Here is an 18,528-nt window from a genome sequence, read left to right as displayed (position 1 = left end):
CACTCTCTCTAAGCAAATCAACTTAAACACGTGTGAGCTATAGCGATTGTTCTAAGTGGAGCAAAAAAAGATGAAGAAAAATAGGAAGAAATGAACATATCTTGGTGATGGCTTGGAAGATTCAACTCACTACTGTTGCTCCTTTCCAAGGAAATTTCCAGTGTAAAATAGTTAATTTATGTACAGGAACTATCAAACTACAGATGCATAAAAACTAACAATGTTTTCTTGGTTCCACACTTGTCTGTTGCATCCCTGCACTGGTTTTACTTGGCTGCACGACATACCATTGTGTGTCTTCATAATGCTAATGTACAGTAGTAATCGTTCAAGAATAGATAGATCCATTTAGTGATATTTAATTACATCATGTATTGTAGGATCTGTAGTAACATTTAGCGAGTCAACATACAGTGTTGATGAAGATGATGGACTAGCACAACCTGTACTAGTTCTCAGTAACCCATCATCAACTGATATTACTGTACAAGTTAGAAATAAGGACAAGGCTGCAACTGGTGAGTAGACCAAACATCACCTTCAACAACATGTTAACAGTAAGAATATTGCAGGAGGAGGTGTTGATTATGATTCTGGACCATACAATGTCACATTTCCTGCTGGAGTGACCAGTGTTTCATTTAATGTTCCAATAATTGATGATAATATATTTGAAGGTGATGAGAGGTTTATTCTTACTATTAGAAAGAGTTCATCACCTGGGAGTGTTTTCCATGGTAATCCTGGTAAATCTACAGTTACCATATTGGATAACGATTGTAAGCAACTGTACATTTATTACATACACAGGACTGGGTCTATAATACATTTATTTTGTATTAACAATTCACCAAACAAACATTAATATTAAAGTGTTGTAACTCATAAGCATTTTCACCAAAATATGGAGCTATCCATACCTGAAGAGTAATGCTTAGCAAGTTTATCATCATTTTATATATTGTTTTTTTTTTAGGTTGGCTCTTTGTGAGTCATTACATCTGAGTGGTAGATGGCAGGGTGGGCACTAGCTAGGATTCAAAATAAACTGGATTGGCGTTTAATGAAAAATTACCAAAAGAACTGCCTGCCAGTTGCATCTGATATCCTGCCACAGTACAACTCTATGGCCATGCACAGTCCTAATTTGTGTGATGGTGGTTCCAGTGGCATACGAGGGAAGGGCAATAGTGGTCTTAAAATTCCTGTAATAGTCAGGTTCACTATGTACTTTTGTTCAAAGTTTATGGAGATTAGCAAACCTATACATTTTTGGAAAGCTTAGAGCATGAGAAATCTGAAAATTAATGTTTACATTTGCACAGATTCCTGCAAGGTCAGCATTTTTAAATTTCAAAATGGCAGCCAATAAAGTAAGAAATTCCTGATATATCAATTTAAATTTGACATAAAAGTTCATCAATAAACTCAACAAATTCTCTGGTGACATTTTTACATCTCTATTTATTAGAGGTGATAGTTAATCAAGAATAATCAGAAGTTTTTACAAACGGAATAGAAGAACATCCATTATGCTGCAATAACTCAAGAATAGTTCTAAGCGAAAAGAATTGTGGAATATTCCAGATTAATTTAATGAGATCTATGTATAACTGGAGCAAAGTATAAGTTTGGCTTTCACTGAAACAGTTCAAGCCTAAAAACAGCAGAAAAATTGAGTTACTCTAATAGAGCAGTCACATACTCTAATAAAGCAGTCAACTTTGAGTCCATATTGCTAATGTAGCAGTGAGTTTTATGAAACTCCTAGCTAATGTGCTTATGTTAGACATAAATTTCAGGAGATTAGCTAATACTAGGTTTGAAAGTATAATTGTAATTTGCATAAAATATTCTCTCTTAAAAGAAACTTTGTTAATTAGCAATTGGCAACTATGACTTCACCCTGACTAGATCCAAGAGCACTTTTACACATACCAGTTGGTGGCATGCATTGACACAGTTTACTATGTCAAATAACTTTGTTCAAAATTTATGGGCTTACATAATTATTATTAGAAAGCTTAGAGCATGGAGATCAATGCTTACATTTAAACAGATACCTACATGTTAGTTAATTAGTAGTTTGAAAATAACAGTCCATATGGTGCAAATTTCTCCATATATCAGCCTCTTATTGACAGAGAATTGCAACAAACACTATTTCTATGTTCTCACACCCATATAGAACCATTAATAGCCTCTAAAATGCTACGAAACTTAAAAGCAATTCATTTGGCAAATAGTTATTGCATGAAACAAAGTGAATAAGTGAATTATTAACACTGAGATGTAGGGTACAGCTATGTATAAAGACACCATGGCTATGTACGTATGTACATGTACATGTATTTATATCTATTACAGTTAATTCAAAGATATGAACCTTATGTCTATTACAGTTAATTCAAAGATATGAATCTAACAATCATCATGATCAACACTGTCACTTGTCATTTTCAATGTATTATATACAGTACGATAGTACTATATATTAGGGATCATGCAGAATTGAGCTTTTCCAGGTCAAAATATCATCCTAAAACCAGTCTCAATTTCCCTTCATGACAGCTTTGCAACATTGGCTAGGCACAGCCAAGCTCAAAAATGTCTTTAGACTAACCCCAAACTCTTCCAACAAAATTTCTATAGCATTTTAAAGTTTTTCTATTTGACAGAATTTTACGCTGACTGACTGACTGACAGCCAAGCATAATTTGACATATGGGCTTGATTTTGCCAACCACAGTACATACAATACACACATCATGGGCTTGCCTTTGTCCTCCTTTGTGTTCCAGTTCTCTTCACTGACAATGCAAGGTGTCAATTTACACTACATAATGTGATACGGCTCAACTGTGGCTGTGTTAGCTTATCGCCGGTATTTTCCATAGCAATATGATTGATAGTGGAGACACTTCGCACGCTGCTCTTTGTTTGCAACGCTGTGTAATGTGAAAAGCATAGCTGAAAATGAATCGTAATGGCTTGCTACAAAATTGATAGTTGGGGGCTTGGGGCATGTGTCCAGGTGTAAGGTTTTCCAAGTGCCCTTCTTCCTTTGATGCAGTATATGCGCGGGTTCACCAGTCATAATTATGTTAGTCCCACATTTAATCCCTATATTTCAGTCTATACAGTAGTGAACAAGAGAGGTTGCCTATATGCTGCAGTGGACATTTAATCCCTAATTCAGTCGTGGTTATAGACTGAATGAAGTATAGGTCCACTAGTATAACTGTAGATGTTAAGGCAACCTCTCTTCTTTCACTACTTTTTAGCAGTTCCCTTGTTTCTTCACTTTTTTGATCGTAATCCAACTTCATTTTTCCTTCTACTTGTATGTATAAATCTCCGTCACTTGTGCATCTGTACCACACAAACACAGTTCTGTGCAAGGTAAATCGTTGCAATAGCACCACCATTTTAGCATGGAGCAGTTACTTGTAAGCCTGCCATTAAAAACATCTTGGCTAGATTTTTGTCATCTTCTGGATAAGAATCACTCCATCGACAATGGCAATATTTGGATTATTTAAAGATGGTAATCATTCTGTCACTGGAAAAGAAATTTACAGTGGATTAACAGTTAGGTAACAGTGGATACTAATTTTCAAGATCATGTATCAATTATAACTTGTTGGTGCATGTCTATCTGGTACATAAAATTGCTCTTGGTGATCATGGTGAATTCATTGTTTATGTAAAAAAGAAACTTCCCTTTTAGGAGAGAGCTAATTCCATTTACTTTTAAAATGAAAATTCTTTCAAAATTCATCTAGTGCTAATTATGCTAAACATATGTAAGCATATTAGCAAGAAAATGGACTCAAAAGTTGACTGCCTTTAAGCGACTGCTCTATTAGAGTATCTAAATTTTCGGCTTTTTTTAGGTTTGAACTGTTTTAGTAGAAGCCATTATTATACTTTGCACTAGTTATACTTTGCACCAGTTATACTCCAAATAATCCAGAATACTCATTAATTCTTTTCATGATAAATTATTCCTGAATTATTGCAGTATAGCTAATAGACGTTCTTCTATTCCCTTTGTAAAAACTTTCAATTGTTCATGATTAAATGTCTCACCTCTAATGAAAAGAGGTGTAAAAATGTCACCAGAGAATTTGTTGAGTTCATTTATTAAACTTTTATGTCAAATTTAACTTGATATATTAGAATTTTCTTATTTTATTAGCTGTCACTTTGAAATTAAAAAATGCTGACCTTGCAGGAATCTGTGCAAATGTAAACATTGATTTTCAGATTCCTCATGCTCTAAGCTTTCCAAAAATGTATAGGTTTGCTAATCTCCATAAACTTTGAGCGAAAGTGTATTTTTTGACATAGTGAACCTGACTATAATACAGGCCACAAAACCAAACACTGCTGTGGAAGGAAACTATTGTATATCGCTGTTGCCATTAACCATGTCATTAGAATTTCCAAGCTGCAGGTTGGATGTTCACTTAACTTAAATTCCAGTTCTGAAATTTACCTCTAAAGCACTCCTTTTCAGTTTTTTGACTGACACGCATCAATAAGTCACCTTTCAGACGTTAAAGTAAGTTTTTAGGAGGTAATTTAAATTTTGCGTTCCAGTTATACAGAAAAGTCACCCCTTATTCTTTTTCAGCAAATCATGAGTGTTGATAAAATGTGAGTACAATGTTTGTATTTTTGGGTAGTGATTACTTTATGCAGTATTACAGTGCTCAGAAACACTTCAAAAACGTTTGACCTACATTGATTTTCCTGATCTTTTACCCTACATAAACCAAGGATTGCGTTATGCAAAAATGATGCAATATAGTGTCATGCCTTCTTGTTAAACCCGTATACTGCCTGTCAGTACAAGAAGCAGGAACTATCAGTATGTGAATATTTTTATCTCTGAGTACTTCTATTGGAACATCTAGAATTGGGGTTTTGAACTTGGGTGCTACAGTATTATTAAATAAGTGCAACTCATACCTTCTAGATCTAAGCTAGTTTTCTAGTTAGCCAAATGATTTGCTATGTAGGTGATATCCCACCCACTGGGAAATTTGGTTGCTGGTAAACAGCAGTCAGTTTTTACCTGATAATTAAATTATCTATGGAGGCGTAAAACAGTTATTTATCCTTTGCTGCTGCATACATGGCAGTACTTTGACAGTGATTTAAAATTTCTTAGCATCTTCTTTCTCCATTGTCTGTGAACTGATAGAAATGTACTGAATCCCTGTTTGATCACTAAATTGTCAAGAATTGCAAAAGAACAAAAGAACATTTTGCATCAAATAAAAATTACACTTTGTGCTCACCAAATGTTTCAGATGTTACTCTGACTGAAGTGGAAGCTAGCTATGTAGCAAGGACTTGACCCAGTCCGTAGTAATAGTGAGATAACCTCCATTGGTAGTTAGCAAGTTGCTGTCATGGTTAGCAACAAAATCTTCTGAACAAGCCATAACAAGAGCTGGCTACCATTGAGCACTGATTACACATGGAAAGTTCAGAATGCAGATAAAGTAGCTATGTTAAAATGAGAAGGAAAGGAGCCAGTGGTCAAAGTTCTACCCAGTAAAAAGAGAGACAGGCAATTGTTGCTTGGTGATCAGCTGAGAAACTATGTTGAACAGTATTTAACTATATTTCACGCTAAAGGCGGCACTTGGGTTCAATTCATTATATATATACATAGTATTTGATCATTGTGGCGGTACTCATTTCGGCTACTCTTCTTTTAATCTCAGCCCATTATTACCATTATTACTATATCGTGATACTTCGCTTGTTTCGCTGGTTGAATGGTTCACTCTGCATTTTGACATGGATATGTTGGCTGCTGCAATGGTGCTTGCTAGTACAAATATAAAGGGCCATTTCCTCAGGTAGGTAAGTTATATTATATTCTAGGATTCTTTGTTTTCTGCTTGCTACTTACTATTTGCATTTTCTTCAAGTACTTCCACATGATGGCCTTTTTATTAAATTAACTGGAGTATTGCAATTGTCAAAGCAAAAATATTTTGGAAAAATATTTTCACATAGTTCAAAACATTTCCTCCCAAAAATTTCCCTCTATATGATACTCTGATAGTACAGCAGCACAGTTCTAGTTTTAATGTAATTATGGTTTTTGCTCCTATATTATGGATTTTTTTATTTAGAAAGTTTCGATATTAATTTACAACAGATGCAAAATTACACTACCACTACTACAATTATAAATGGCTAGCAAACACAAAACAGCAAAATTAACTCTACTACTACAATTACACTACCACTATTACTCCAGTATGGTTGACTTTTGCAAAATCCGGTCACACACGTAATCGTGACTTTATCAAGATAAGATATGTGTGCTTGCATCGCTAAGTGTACTTAAGCAATCATTTCTTTAACTCTATGTACATAGTTATAAGCATCGATCATTTTTTGTCTGTACTGTATTTGAAAGGGTAATGAGTTAAATAGACAATACAGTATTGACAACTATCCTTTTGAGTGCAAAAATGTTAGGTAAACTGAAATTATTATTGTTTGGTTGATGTTAAATACCATTTCATACAGTACGATAGTATTGTATAGTAGGGACCAAAAGGAGTAGGCGCGGCCCACGAAATAGTATCACCCAAAAAAACAGCTTCAATTTCCTCTGACGTAATGAGGCAGTATTGGTTAGGTGAAACTAAGCCCTAACAAGCTTTCAGATCAATCCAAAACACTTTCAATAAGTTGCTACGGAATTTTAAAAATAATTTATTTAGCGGAATTTTCTACTGAGTGAGTAAGTAACTGACTGATGCCTTCAAACAAGCATACCTTGATAACAGCTAAGGCTATGGGCTTGATTTTTTCACTGTTTGACGTCGCTTCAGCCCGATAGGTGCCTTTTGACATACCACAGTACGTACAATGCATTCTTCATGGACTTACCAGTGTCCTCCTTTGTGTCCCATTCATCTTTGCTGACAGTGAAAAGTGTTGATTTGGTAACAAACAAGTACACAGAAAAATTTGAAATTTTCAGCTAGAGTAGGGACCATAGCACATTGATAAAAAGTACTGAAACAAGCTGGAGTAGTGCACAATATTAAATCACAGTAAAACAATAAGAAATGTTATATCCCTACTGTGCATTTCCATTATGGTATCTTGAGCACAGTAGGGATATAACACTTCTTATTGCTTTACTGTGATTTAATATTGTGCGCTACTCCAGTAGGCACCGGCCTATTATGCCCGAAATTTTACCTATTATGCTTTTGAGCAATGCTCTAAAATTAAGCCTGTTATGCTCAAAATTATGCTTTCAAAATCAAAATTATGCTCTAGAAGTGACTGTTTTATTAGACTATATCAGCCTTTCCTGACTGCTCTATTAGAGTAAGTGACTGTTCTATTAGAGTATCTCGATCTTATTTCTGCAAAGTGTGAATAACCAACAAAGAAACGGTTTAATAAGTTGTATTAGGTGTTTTTGATTATAAAATTGCCTAATAATACTATTGGCAGTGAATATTTGCTTTCTTTCAGGCACACGTATTGCGCATTTAATTAATTTTTCAAACATCGTCCCTATTATGCTGGCATTATGCTTGATGCTTTTGGCCACCTATTATGCTTTAAATTATGCCGGCATAATCGGCCGGTGCCTATACTCCAGCTTGTTTCAGTACTTTTTATCGATGTGTTATGGTCCCTACTCTAGTTGAAAATTCCACATTTTTCTGTGTACTTGTAACGAGAAACTTTGACAGAAGAAAATTCTGGTGAACTCACACTTCACCAGTTTTGACAAATAAATGTCAATGAAAAAAATTTATATTAACACCAACTTTTAAGTGTTTATCAATGTACAGTATTAAAATTAATGATTAATCAAATTCATCAACTTTTCTTCTCATAATACCTTGTTTATAATTTAACTGCTCTATTGTCATGATGCTGCATATCACTATCAAAACTCAGATGCTCCAGTAACCAAGACCACACACACCATTTCCTAACTGAGTTGCTAAATCAACCTGTTAGGGAAATGTTGCATAATAGCCATAGCCTAATATGTATACCCTATGCCTGTGTTGCAACTACTACTATAGCAACCCTTACAGCAGTCATAAATTCACAATTATAACAGCTAACTGTTTCTTTAGTACATATTATTATTGTCACTTTCAATTATGTGGCTAGCAATTACTGTGAGCTTCAGTCAGTCAACATACAATGTTGATGAAGATGATGGACCAGCACAACCTGTACTAGTTCTCAGTAACCCATCATCAACTGATATTACTATACAAGTTAGAAATAAGAACAAGACTGCAACTGGTGAGTAGACCAACATCACCTTTAACAGTATGTTAACAGTGAGAATATTGCAGGAGGAGGTGTTGACTATGATTCTGGACCATACACTGTCACATTTCCTGCTGAAGTAATCAGTGTTCCATTTGATGTTCCAATAATTGATGATGAATTGAAGGAACGCAATGAAAGTTTCAGTCTTTTTATACGATCTTCGATACCAAGGAATATTAACAGTGTTCATCCAAACCGTATTACAGTAACTATACTTGATAATGAAGGTAAATATCAAGACACACGGTAGTGTGTCGTGCGGCCCAAGAAGCCGGCGCGCAACCCCGTGAGTATATTGACAGGAAGAAAGAAAACGCAATTTTCGCACCTCCGTAGCTCTGTGCTGCCTTGATGAAACAAGACAAATTTTGCTGTGTACATTCCCTCCAACTTCAGTACTCCACATTCCAAATTTGAGCGAAATCGCTTCCGGCATTCCTGAGATATGCGACTTCAAAAATTGGCTTAGTTTCTTCGTTTTTTTTTTCTTCTTATTTTTCTTCCTCTTTTCGCACACTTACAAAAACTGCTATAAAACGCGAACGCGTTATCCGATTGCCTTGAAATTTGGCACACTGAAGGGGGGTATAAAGGCGCATCTCTGGCTGGAATACCATAAACAGGCAAAGAGTTATGAGCGATTATGCACGAAAAATAACACCAATATGTTGTCACGCCTACAGGGTAAACCGCGTATGGGAAGAAGCTGAAAATCGGTGGGTGAATAGGTTAACTATTGAACCTCAAACCTTTTGTGGTTTGAAAGAAATCGAGCTAAAAACCAGGAAGATATAGCGAAAAAATTAACAGTGTGTAACAATTACGCAATCGAGATTAGCTATTATTATTATTATTATGCTTGCCACGCCTACCAGATAAACCACTTGGGGTAATGCTTTGAAAATCGCTGTACAGATGGAGTTATCATCTTAGAAAGGCTCTTCAATGGGGTAGAAAAATCAGACTTAAAGCCACGGAGTTATAACACGAAATCCAACTTGGTGTAGCAAGTGCGAGATCGAGATACTCTAATAGAGCAGTCATCCTAATAGAGCAGTCACCCTGAACAGAATTCAAGAGATCAGTTAGAAATAAGTAACCTGTATAGAGATCAGCTACAAACAAATCACCCTGTAGAGAGTTCAGCTACAAACAATTCACCCTGTTCAGACATCAGTTAGAAGAAGTTTTCTTGTAGAGAGTTCAGTTACAAACAGATCACCCTGTTGAAAGATCTGCTAGAAGATGTCACCTTATAGATAGTTCAGTTACAAAGAAACCACCATGTAGAGAATTCAGCTACAAACTAGTGACCCTGTAGATACATCAGCTAGAAGAAGTCACCTTGTAGAGAGTTCAGCTACAAAGAAACCATTCTGTAAAGAGCTCAGCTGCAAACAAATCACCTATACAGAATTCAGCTACAAAACAAATCACCCTGTAGAGAGATCAGCTAGAAGAAGTTACCTTGTAGATAGTTCAGCTACAAACAAATCATCCTGTAGAGAGATCAGCTAGAAGAAGTTACCTTGTAGATAGTTCAGCTACAAACAATTCACCCTGTACAGAGCTCAGTTAAAAGAGGTTTCCTTGTAGAGAGTTCAGCTACAGACAAATCACCCTGTAGAGAGATCAGTTAGAAGAAGTTACCTTGTAGATCGTTCAGCTACAAACAATTCACCCTGTAAAGAGATCAGCTAGAAGAAGTTACCTTGTAGAGAGTTCAGCTACAAAGAAACCATCATGTAGATAGTTCAACTACAAACAAATCACCCTGTAGAAAGATCAGCTATAGAAGAAATCACCTTGTAGAGAGTTCAGCTACAAAGAAACCATCATGTAGAGAATTCAGCCGCAAACAAATCATGTATAGGGAGTTCAGCTACAAACAAATCTCCCTGTAGAGAGATCAGCTAGAAGAAGTTTCCTTGTAGAGAGTTCTGCTACAAACAAATCACCCTGTAGAAAGATCAGCTAGAAGAAATCACCTTGTAGAGAGTTCAGCTTCAAAGAAGCAATCATGTGAGAGTTCAGGTACAAACAAATTGTCCTGTAGAGAGATCAGCTAGAAGAAGTTACCTTGTAGAGAGTTCAGCTACAAAGAAACCATCATGTAGATAGTTCAGGTACAAACAAATCACCCTGTAGAAAGATCAGCTATAAAAGAAATCACCTTGTAGAGAGTTCAGCTACAAAGAAACTATCATGTAGAGAGTTCAACTACAAACAAATCACCCTGTAGAAAGATCAGCTATAGAAGAAATCACCTTGTAGAGAGTTCAGCTACAAAGAAGCCATCATGTAGAGAGTTCAGCTACAAACAAATCGGCCTGTAGAGAAATCAGCTAGAAGAAATTACCTTGTAGAGAGTTCAGCTACAAAGAAACCATCATGTAGAGAGTTCAGCTGCAAACAAATCACCTGTAGAGAGTTAAGCTACAAACAAATCTCCCTGTAGAGAGATCAGCTAGAAGAAGTCACCTTGCAGGGAGTTCAGTTACAAAGAAATAAACCATGTAGAGAGTTCAGCTGCAAACAAATCACCTGTAGAGAGTTCAGCTAGAAACAAGTCACCCTGTAGAGAGATCAGCTAGAAACAAGTCACCTTGTAGAGAGTTCAGCTAGAAGAAGTCACATTGTAGAGCTACAAAGAAACTACCATGTAGAGTTCAGCTGCAAACAAATCACCCTGTAGAGAACTCAGCTACAAACAAATCACCCTGTAGAAAGATTAGCTAGAAGAAGCTACCTTATAGGGAGTTCAGCTATGAACAGATCACCCTGTAGAGAGTTCAGCTACAAACAAATCACCCTGTAGAGAGTTCAGCTACAAACAAATCACCCTGTAGAGAGTTCAGTTACAAAGAAACCACCATGTAGAGAGTTCAGCTGCAAAAAAAATCAATCACTCTGTTGAGAGTTCAGCTAGAAGAAGTCACCTTGTAGAGAGTTAAGCTGCAAATAAATCACCCTGTAGAGAATTCAGCTACAAACAAATCACCCTGTAGAAAGATCAGCTAGAAGAAGTTACCTTGTAGAGAGTTCAGCTACAAAGAAACCACCATGTAGAGAGTTCAGCTGCAAACAAATCACCTGTAGAGAGTTCAGCTAGAAACAAGTCACCCTGTAGAGAGATCAGCTAAAAACAAGTCACCCTGTAGAGAGTTCAGCTAGAAGAAGTCACATGTAGAGAGTTCAGCTACAAAGAAACTACCACGTAGAGAGTTCAGCTGCAAACAAATCATCCTGTAGAGAGTTCAGCTAGAAGAAGTCACCTTTTAGAGAGTTCAGCTACAAAGCAACCACCATGTAAAGAGTTCAGCTGCAAAAAACTCAATCACCTTGTAGAAAGATCGGCTAGAAGAAGTTACCTTGTAGAGAGTTCAGCTACAAAGAAACCACCATGTAGAGAGTTCAGCTGCAAACAAATCACCTATAGAGAGTTCAGCTAGAAACAAGTCACCCTGTAGAGAGTTCAGCTAGAAGAAGTCACATTGTAGAGAGTTCAGCTACAATGAAACTCCCATGTAGAGAGTTCAGCTGCAAACAAATCACCCTGTAGAGAACTCAGCTACAAACAAATATGCAGTGTAAAAAGATCAGCTAGAAGAAGTTACTTTGTAGAGAGTTCAGCTACAACGAAACCACCATGTAGAGAGTTCAGCTACAAACAAATCACCTGTAGAGAGTTCAGCTAGAAACAAGTCACCCTGTAGAGAGATCAGCTAGAAACAAGTCACCTTGTAGAGAGTTCAGCTAGAAGAAGTCACATTGTAGAGAGTTCAGCTACAAAGAAACCACCATTTAGAGAGTTCAGCTGCAAACAAATCACCCATTAGAAAGTTCAGCTATGAACAGATCACCCTGTTGAGAGTTCAGTTAGAAACAAGGAATCCTGTAGAGAGATCACCTAGAAGTATCGCCTTGTAGAGAGTTCAGCTACAAACAAATCACCTGTAGAGAGTTCAGCTACAAACAAATCACCCTGTAGAGAGATCAGCTAGAAGAAGTCACCTTGTAGAGAGTTCAGCTGTAAAGAAACCACCATGTAGAGAATTCAGCTGCAAACAAACACCCTGTAGAGAACTCAGCTACAAACAAATCGCCCTGTAGAAAGATCAGCTAGAAGAAGTTACCTTGTAGGGATTTCAGCTACAAACAAATCACCCTGTAGAGAGTTCAGCTACAAAGAAACCATTCTGTAAAGAGCTCAGCTGCAAACAAATCACTTGTACAGAATTCAGCTACAAACTAATCACTCTGTAGAGAGATCAGCTAGAAGAAATTACCTTGTAGATAGTTCAGCTACAAACAAATCACTCTGTAGAAAGATCAGTTAGAAGAAGTTACCTTGGAGAAAGTTCAGCCACAAAGAAACCATTTTGTAAAGAGCTCAGCTGCAAACAAATCACCTGTACAGAATTCAACTATGAACAAATCACCCTGTAGAGAGATCAGCTATAAGAAGTTACCTTGTAGATAGTTCAGCTACAAACAAATCTCCCTGTAGAGAGATCAGCTAGAAGAAATTACCTTGTAGAGAGTTCAGCTACAAAGAAACCACCATGTAGAGAGTTCAGCTGCAAAGAAATCACCCTGTAGAAAATTCTGCCAGAAACAAATTGCCCTGTAGAAAGATCAGTTAGAAGAAGTTACCTTTTAGAGAGTTCAGCTACAAAGAAACCATTCTGTAAAGAGCTCAGCTGCAAACAAATCACCTGTACAGAATTCAACTACGAACAAATCACCCTGTAGAGAGATCAGCTATAAGAAGTTACCTTGTAGATAGTTCAGCTACAAACAAATCACCCTGTAGAGAGATCAGCTAGAAGAAATTACCTTGTAGAGAGTTCAGCTACAAAGAAACCACCATGTAGAGAGTTCAGCTGCAAAGAAATCACCCTGTAGAAAATTCTGCCAGAAACAAATTTCCCTGTAGAAAGATCAGTTAGAAGAAGTTACCTTTTAGAGAGTTCAGCTACAAAGAAACCATTCTGTAAAGAGCTCAGTTGCAAACAAATCACCTATACAGAATTCAGCTACAAACACATCACCCTGTAGAGAGATCAGCTAGAAGAAGTTACCTTGTAGATCGTTCAGCTACAAACAATTCACCCTGTAGAGAGAGCAATTAGAAGAAGTCACCTTGTAGAGTGTTCAGTTACAAAGAAACCACCATGGAGATTTCTGTAATCAATATAATATTATGTGACCGGATTTGCGAAAAGGGGTCTTCCACACACATCCAATTCCGTAAACGTTGGAGACCATAACTCAGTGTTCAAGTAACATATTAACCTGAAAATTTCACCACGTATTCAGCTATAGTGGTGCTCACGACTGTCCAAAATTCAAGGCAATAGCTCTTTTCAATCTGAAGTTATCAATTGTCAAAGTTGGCAAATTGGATGTGTGTGGAAGACCCCTTTTCGCAAATCCGGTCACATATGTATTATACAGTATATATAATTTGTACATTTACTGATAAAATATTTAAAGTACATCTACTTCATCTTTTCTTCTTCCTGTAGTAAAGAAAAAAACATAGGTTAAAAAGTCCCAAAGCTGGCCATAGGCCGGCTTTGGGGTATACAAATACAAAAAGAAATGAAATCTAATCCAAAACAGCCAAGCTGTAAAAAAAGTGTGCGGCCCTCAGAAAGGCTATGGTGAAAAAAGATGTGAAATCCAAGGTGGCGGCCAAGAAATGGCTGTGATGGTAGTAGGTTAATGGTATAAATTTTAATAATGACAATTTAGGTAAATTTTGTGAAGCGGCACAAAAATTCACCTGAATTGTCGTTATTAAAATTTTTACCATTAACCTACCATCACAGCCATTTCTTGGCTGCCACCTTGGATTTCACATCTTTTTTCACCATAGCCTTTCTGAGGGCCGCACACTTTTTTTACAGCTTGGCTGTTTTGGATTAGATATATATATCTGTGCAAATCACTTGTACTATTATTTATCCATATCTGTTGTTAATAGCTACACAATAATATACGTGATCAAGAAAAAAGCTATGCACTTGCCGTTGAAACTAAACTACAGCTATGCCAATCAATTATTTACCTTGAGAAATTTTTAATTATGTGTGCAAGTTACTGGGGAGAATCTGGGACATTTGTCCAACTAGAACATGAAGTTAGACACATGGAGACCTATCAAAAGTTGCATAGATATTTTCAGCATGTATTTTTTACAAAGTTAATGTCTAAGAAAGTGATGGCAGCCCTATATGGTACGTGATGAGAGCCTTATATTATCACAAGTACACAGAAAAATTTGGAAGTTTCAACTGGAGTAGAGCCCATAGCACATCGATAAAAAGTACTGCAGCAAGCTGGAGTAGTGCACGATATTAAATCACAGTAAAACAATAAGAAGTGTTATATCCCTACTGTGCATTTCCATTATGGTATCTTGAGTACAGTTGGGATATAACACTTCTTATTGTCTTACTGTGATTTAATATCATTCACTACTCCAGCTTGTTTCAGTACATTTTATCGATGTGCTATGGTCCCTACTATAGTTGAATTTCCAAATTTTTCTGTGTACTTGTTTGTTAACTTTTTTGAAAATATTATTATTATGACTGATGAACCCATGCATACCGCATCTGAAATGGTGCCGTGTGCCCCAGCTATATCAATCTAATCCAAAACAGCCAAGCTGTAAAAAAAGAGTGCGGCCCTCAGAAAGGCTATGGTGAAAAAAGATGTGAAATCCAAAGTGGCGGCCAAGAAATGGCTGTGATGGTAGGTTAATGGTAAAATTTTTAATAACGACAAATCAGGTGAATTTTGTGCCAAGACCAAGTGGCCCAAATTAACCTGAATTGTTGTTATTAAAACTTTTACCATTAACCTACCATCACAGCCATTTCTTGGCTGCCACCTTGGATTTCACATCTTTTTTCACCATAGCCTTTCTGAGGGCCGCACTTTTTTTTACAGTTTGGCTGTTTTGGATTAGATTTCACTTCTTTTTGTATTTGTATACCCCAAAGCATAGGCCGGCTTTAGGGCTTTTTAACCTACCATTTTTTTCTTTACCACAGGAAGAAGAAAAGATGAAGCAGGGTGACTTCTTTGTAGCTGAACTGTCTACAAGGTGATCCTTCTAGCTGATCTCTCTACCGGATGACTTGTTTGTAGCTGAACTCTCTACAAGGTAACTTCTTCTAGCTGATCTTTCTACAGGGTGATTTGTTTGTAGCTGAATTCTCTACATAGCGATTTGTTTGCAGCTGAACTCTCCACATGGTAGTTTCTTTGTAGCTGAACTCTCTACATTGTAATTCTTCTAGCTGAACTCTCTACAGGGTGACTTGTTTCTAGCTGATCTTTCTACAGGGTGACTTCTTTCTATCTGAACTCTTTACAGGTGATTTGTTTGCAGCTGAACTCTCTTACATGGTGGTTTCTTTATAGCTGAACTCTCTACAAGATGACTTGTTTCTAACTGAACTCTCTACAGGGTGATCTGTTCATAGTGGAACTTTCTACTGGGGGATTTGTTTGCAGCTGAACTCTCTACACAATGGTTTCTTTGTCTCTACAAGGTAACTTCTTCTAGCTGATCTCTCTACTGGGCAATTTGTTTGTAGCTGAATTCTCTACAGGTTGATTTGTTTGCAGCTGAACTCTCTACATGATGGTTTCTTTGTAGCTGAACTCTCTATTAGGTACCTTCTTCTAGCTGATCTGACTACAGGGTGACTTGTTTGTAGCTGAACTCCCTACAGACTAACTTGCAATGTAATATAATTCTATAATGGAGTAAATTATAAACGTAGCTGAATGCTCTATTAGGGTGACTGTTCTATTAGAGTATCTCTATCTCGCATATGCTACACGTAGTTGGCTTTGGAATCATAACTGAGTGGTTTGTAATGCGATTCTTCTGTACTACTGCAAGGACTTTCTATGATACTTATTCCAGGTTCACACCGATTTTCAGCTCACTGCTCTAAGCGGTTTGCCTGGTAGGCATGAAAACTATTAGTTTTTTTATTCATAAAAATCGATCACGCAATTTTGACACAGGTTGGGTTTTGTGTCATATCTCGATGGCCTTTAACTGGATTCCTTTCAAACCACACAAAGGCACTCCTACGATAGTTACTCCATCTACATAGCAATTTTCTGCTCATTCCTTCAAGCGGTTTACCCTGTGGGCGTGACAGACCATCGACCTAATTTTATGCAAATAATCGGTCATAACTCCGTGAATGTTCATTGGATTCCTACCAAACTTGGTACTGCGATTCGCCTTAATGAGCCCTTTACGTGCGCCAAATTTCAGCCCGATTGGAGTACGAATTCGTGTTTTATGGCGGATTTTGCAAAGTGTGCGAAAAGAAGTAGAAGAAAAAAAAACGAAGGAAAAAACCCTAATTTGGCCGTCCGTATCTCGGAAATGGCTGGAGCAATTTTCTTCAAATTTGGAATGTGGACTCCCCTACCTAGTCGGCACTTCTGTAGCAACTTTGGTTTCAATCGGATAAGGAATCACGTAGCTACAAAGGTGTGAAAATCTCATTTACTTTCTTCCTGCAAATATACTCACGGTGTGGCGCGCCAGCTTCTTGGGCCGCACGACACACTATCGCGTGTCTTGATTATCGTCTGAAAAGTGAAGTATCTATTGTGCTTCGTTGTCAGCTATGTTCAACCCGTTACGCAGCATTTCAAATCAAGAACTGTTTGAAAAGCACCTCTACAATTCACACTCACCAAAAAAAAGAAATGGTGCAGCGTGCCCCAGTTATATCAATCATTGTCTGAAAAGTGAAGCATCCATTACGCTTTGTTGTCGGCTAGGTTCAACCCGTTACACAGCAGTACAAATCAAGAATTGTTTGAAAAGCACCTCTGCAATCAAAACAGCCACTATTAAAAATACGGATGATTTCCGTTACGAAGGGAAGCCATCACGTGCTATCACCAAATCAACCATTTTTGCTGTCAGAAAAGATGAATGGGACATAAAGAAGGACACTGGTAAGTCCATGAAGAATGCATTGTATGTACTGCGGTATGCCAAAAGGCACCTCTTGGGCTGAAGTGATGTCAAACAGTGAAAAAATCAAGCCCGTAGCCTTAGCTGTTATCGAGCTATGCTTGTCTGAAGGCATCAGTCAGTCAGTCAGTTACTTACTCAGTCAGTAGAAAATTTCATTAAATTAATTATTTTTAAAATTCTGTAGCAACTTTTTGAAAGCATTTCGATTTGATCTATAAGCTTGTTTGGGCTTAGTTTTACCTAACCAATACTGCCTCATCATTGTCAGGAAAAATTGAGGCTGGTGATGTTATGTTGTGGGCCACACCTACTCCTTTGTGGTCCCTACTATACAGTACTATCGTACTGTATGATACTGTATATGCGACCCAATCTGGGAAACCAGGCTTATCGTTAGAGCTGTACCGACATGGGTTTTTGACATGTACCGATATCCAATATGGATACCACCAAAAGAAGCTGATAACCGATAGTCAATATTTGCATTACAAGCAAAAATCATAGATAATCTATGCAAAAATCATAGATAATCTATGCAAAAGTGTAGATTTACCTCTCTACAACAACACGTGGATATATTTATTGCTCACTCTATGCCTGTGGTGATAGTGGCTTGGGTTTCTATTGTGCAATCCAGACAATTAGGCACCCTCAAACATTTTTATGCATACTCCCATGACTGATCAAGACACACGGTAGTATGTCGTGCGGCCCAAGAAGCCAGCGCGCCACACCATGAGTATATTTACAGGAAGAAAGAGAACGTCATTTTCACACTTTTGTATCTCGGTGATACCTCATCCGATTGAAACCAAATTTGCTGCAGAGTTGCCCGCCAGCTAGGGGAGTCTACATTCCAAATTTGAAGGAAATCACTCAAGCCATTTCCGAGATACGAGTGGCCAAAGTTTCGTTTTTTTTTCTTCGTTTTTTTTCTTCTTCGTCTTTTCGCACACTTGCAAAAATTGCTATAAAATGCAAACGCGTACTCCGATCGCCTTGAAATTTGGCACACAGAAGGGGAGTCCAAAGGCGAATCCTACCATCAAATTTGGTACAAATCCGATGAATGATTCAGGAGTTATGACCAATTATTCGCGTAAAACAAGATCGATTTGTTGTCACGCCTACAGGGTAAACCA

General features: G+C 37.3%; 1 protein-coding gene across 1 annotated transcript in view; it reads left to right on the top strand.

Annotated features, from left to right (window-relative positions):
- The window catches only part of LOC136262033 (adhesion G-protein coupled receptor V1-like), a 180,945-nt gene that overhangs the window by 148,699 nt on the left and 13,718 nt on the right, over window positions 1-18,528 (top strand). Inside the window, exons 18-21 of the mRNA XM_066056162.1 lie at window positions 381-518; window positions 573-779; window positions 8,185-8,322; window positions 8,376-8,579. Of these exons, the coding sequence (XP_065912234.1) occupies window positions 381-518; window positions 573-779; window positions 8,185-8,322; window positions 8,376-8,579 (687 nt within the window). The remainder of the gene's footprint in view (window positions 1-380; window positions 519-572; window positions 780-8,184; window positions 8,323-8,375; window positions 8,580-18,528) is intronic.

This window comes from Dysidea avara, chromosome 7 (genome assembly GCF_963678975.1).
Source record: "Dysidea avara chromosome 7, odDysAvar1.4, whole genome shotgun sequence".
Taxonomy (NCBI): Eukaryota; Metazoa; Porifera; class Demospongiae; order Dictyoceratida; family Dysideidae; genus Dysidea; species Dysidea avara.
This window is presented reverse-complemented; position numbering and strand designations above follow the sequence as displayed.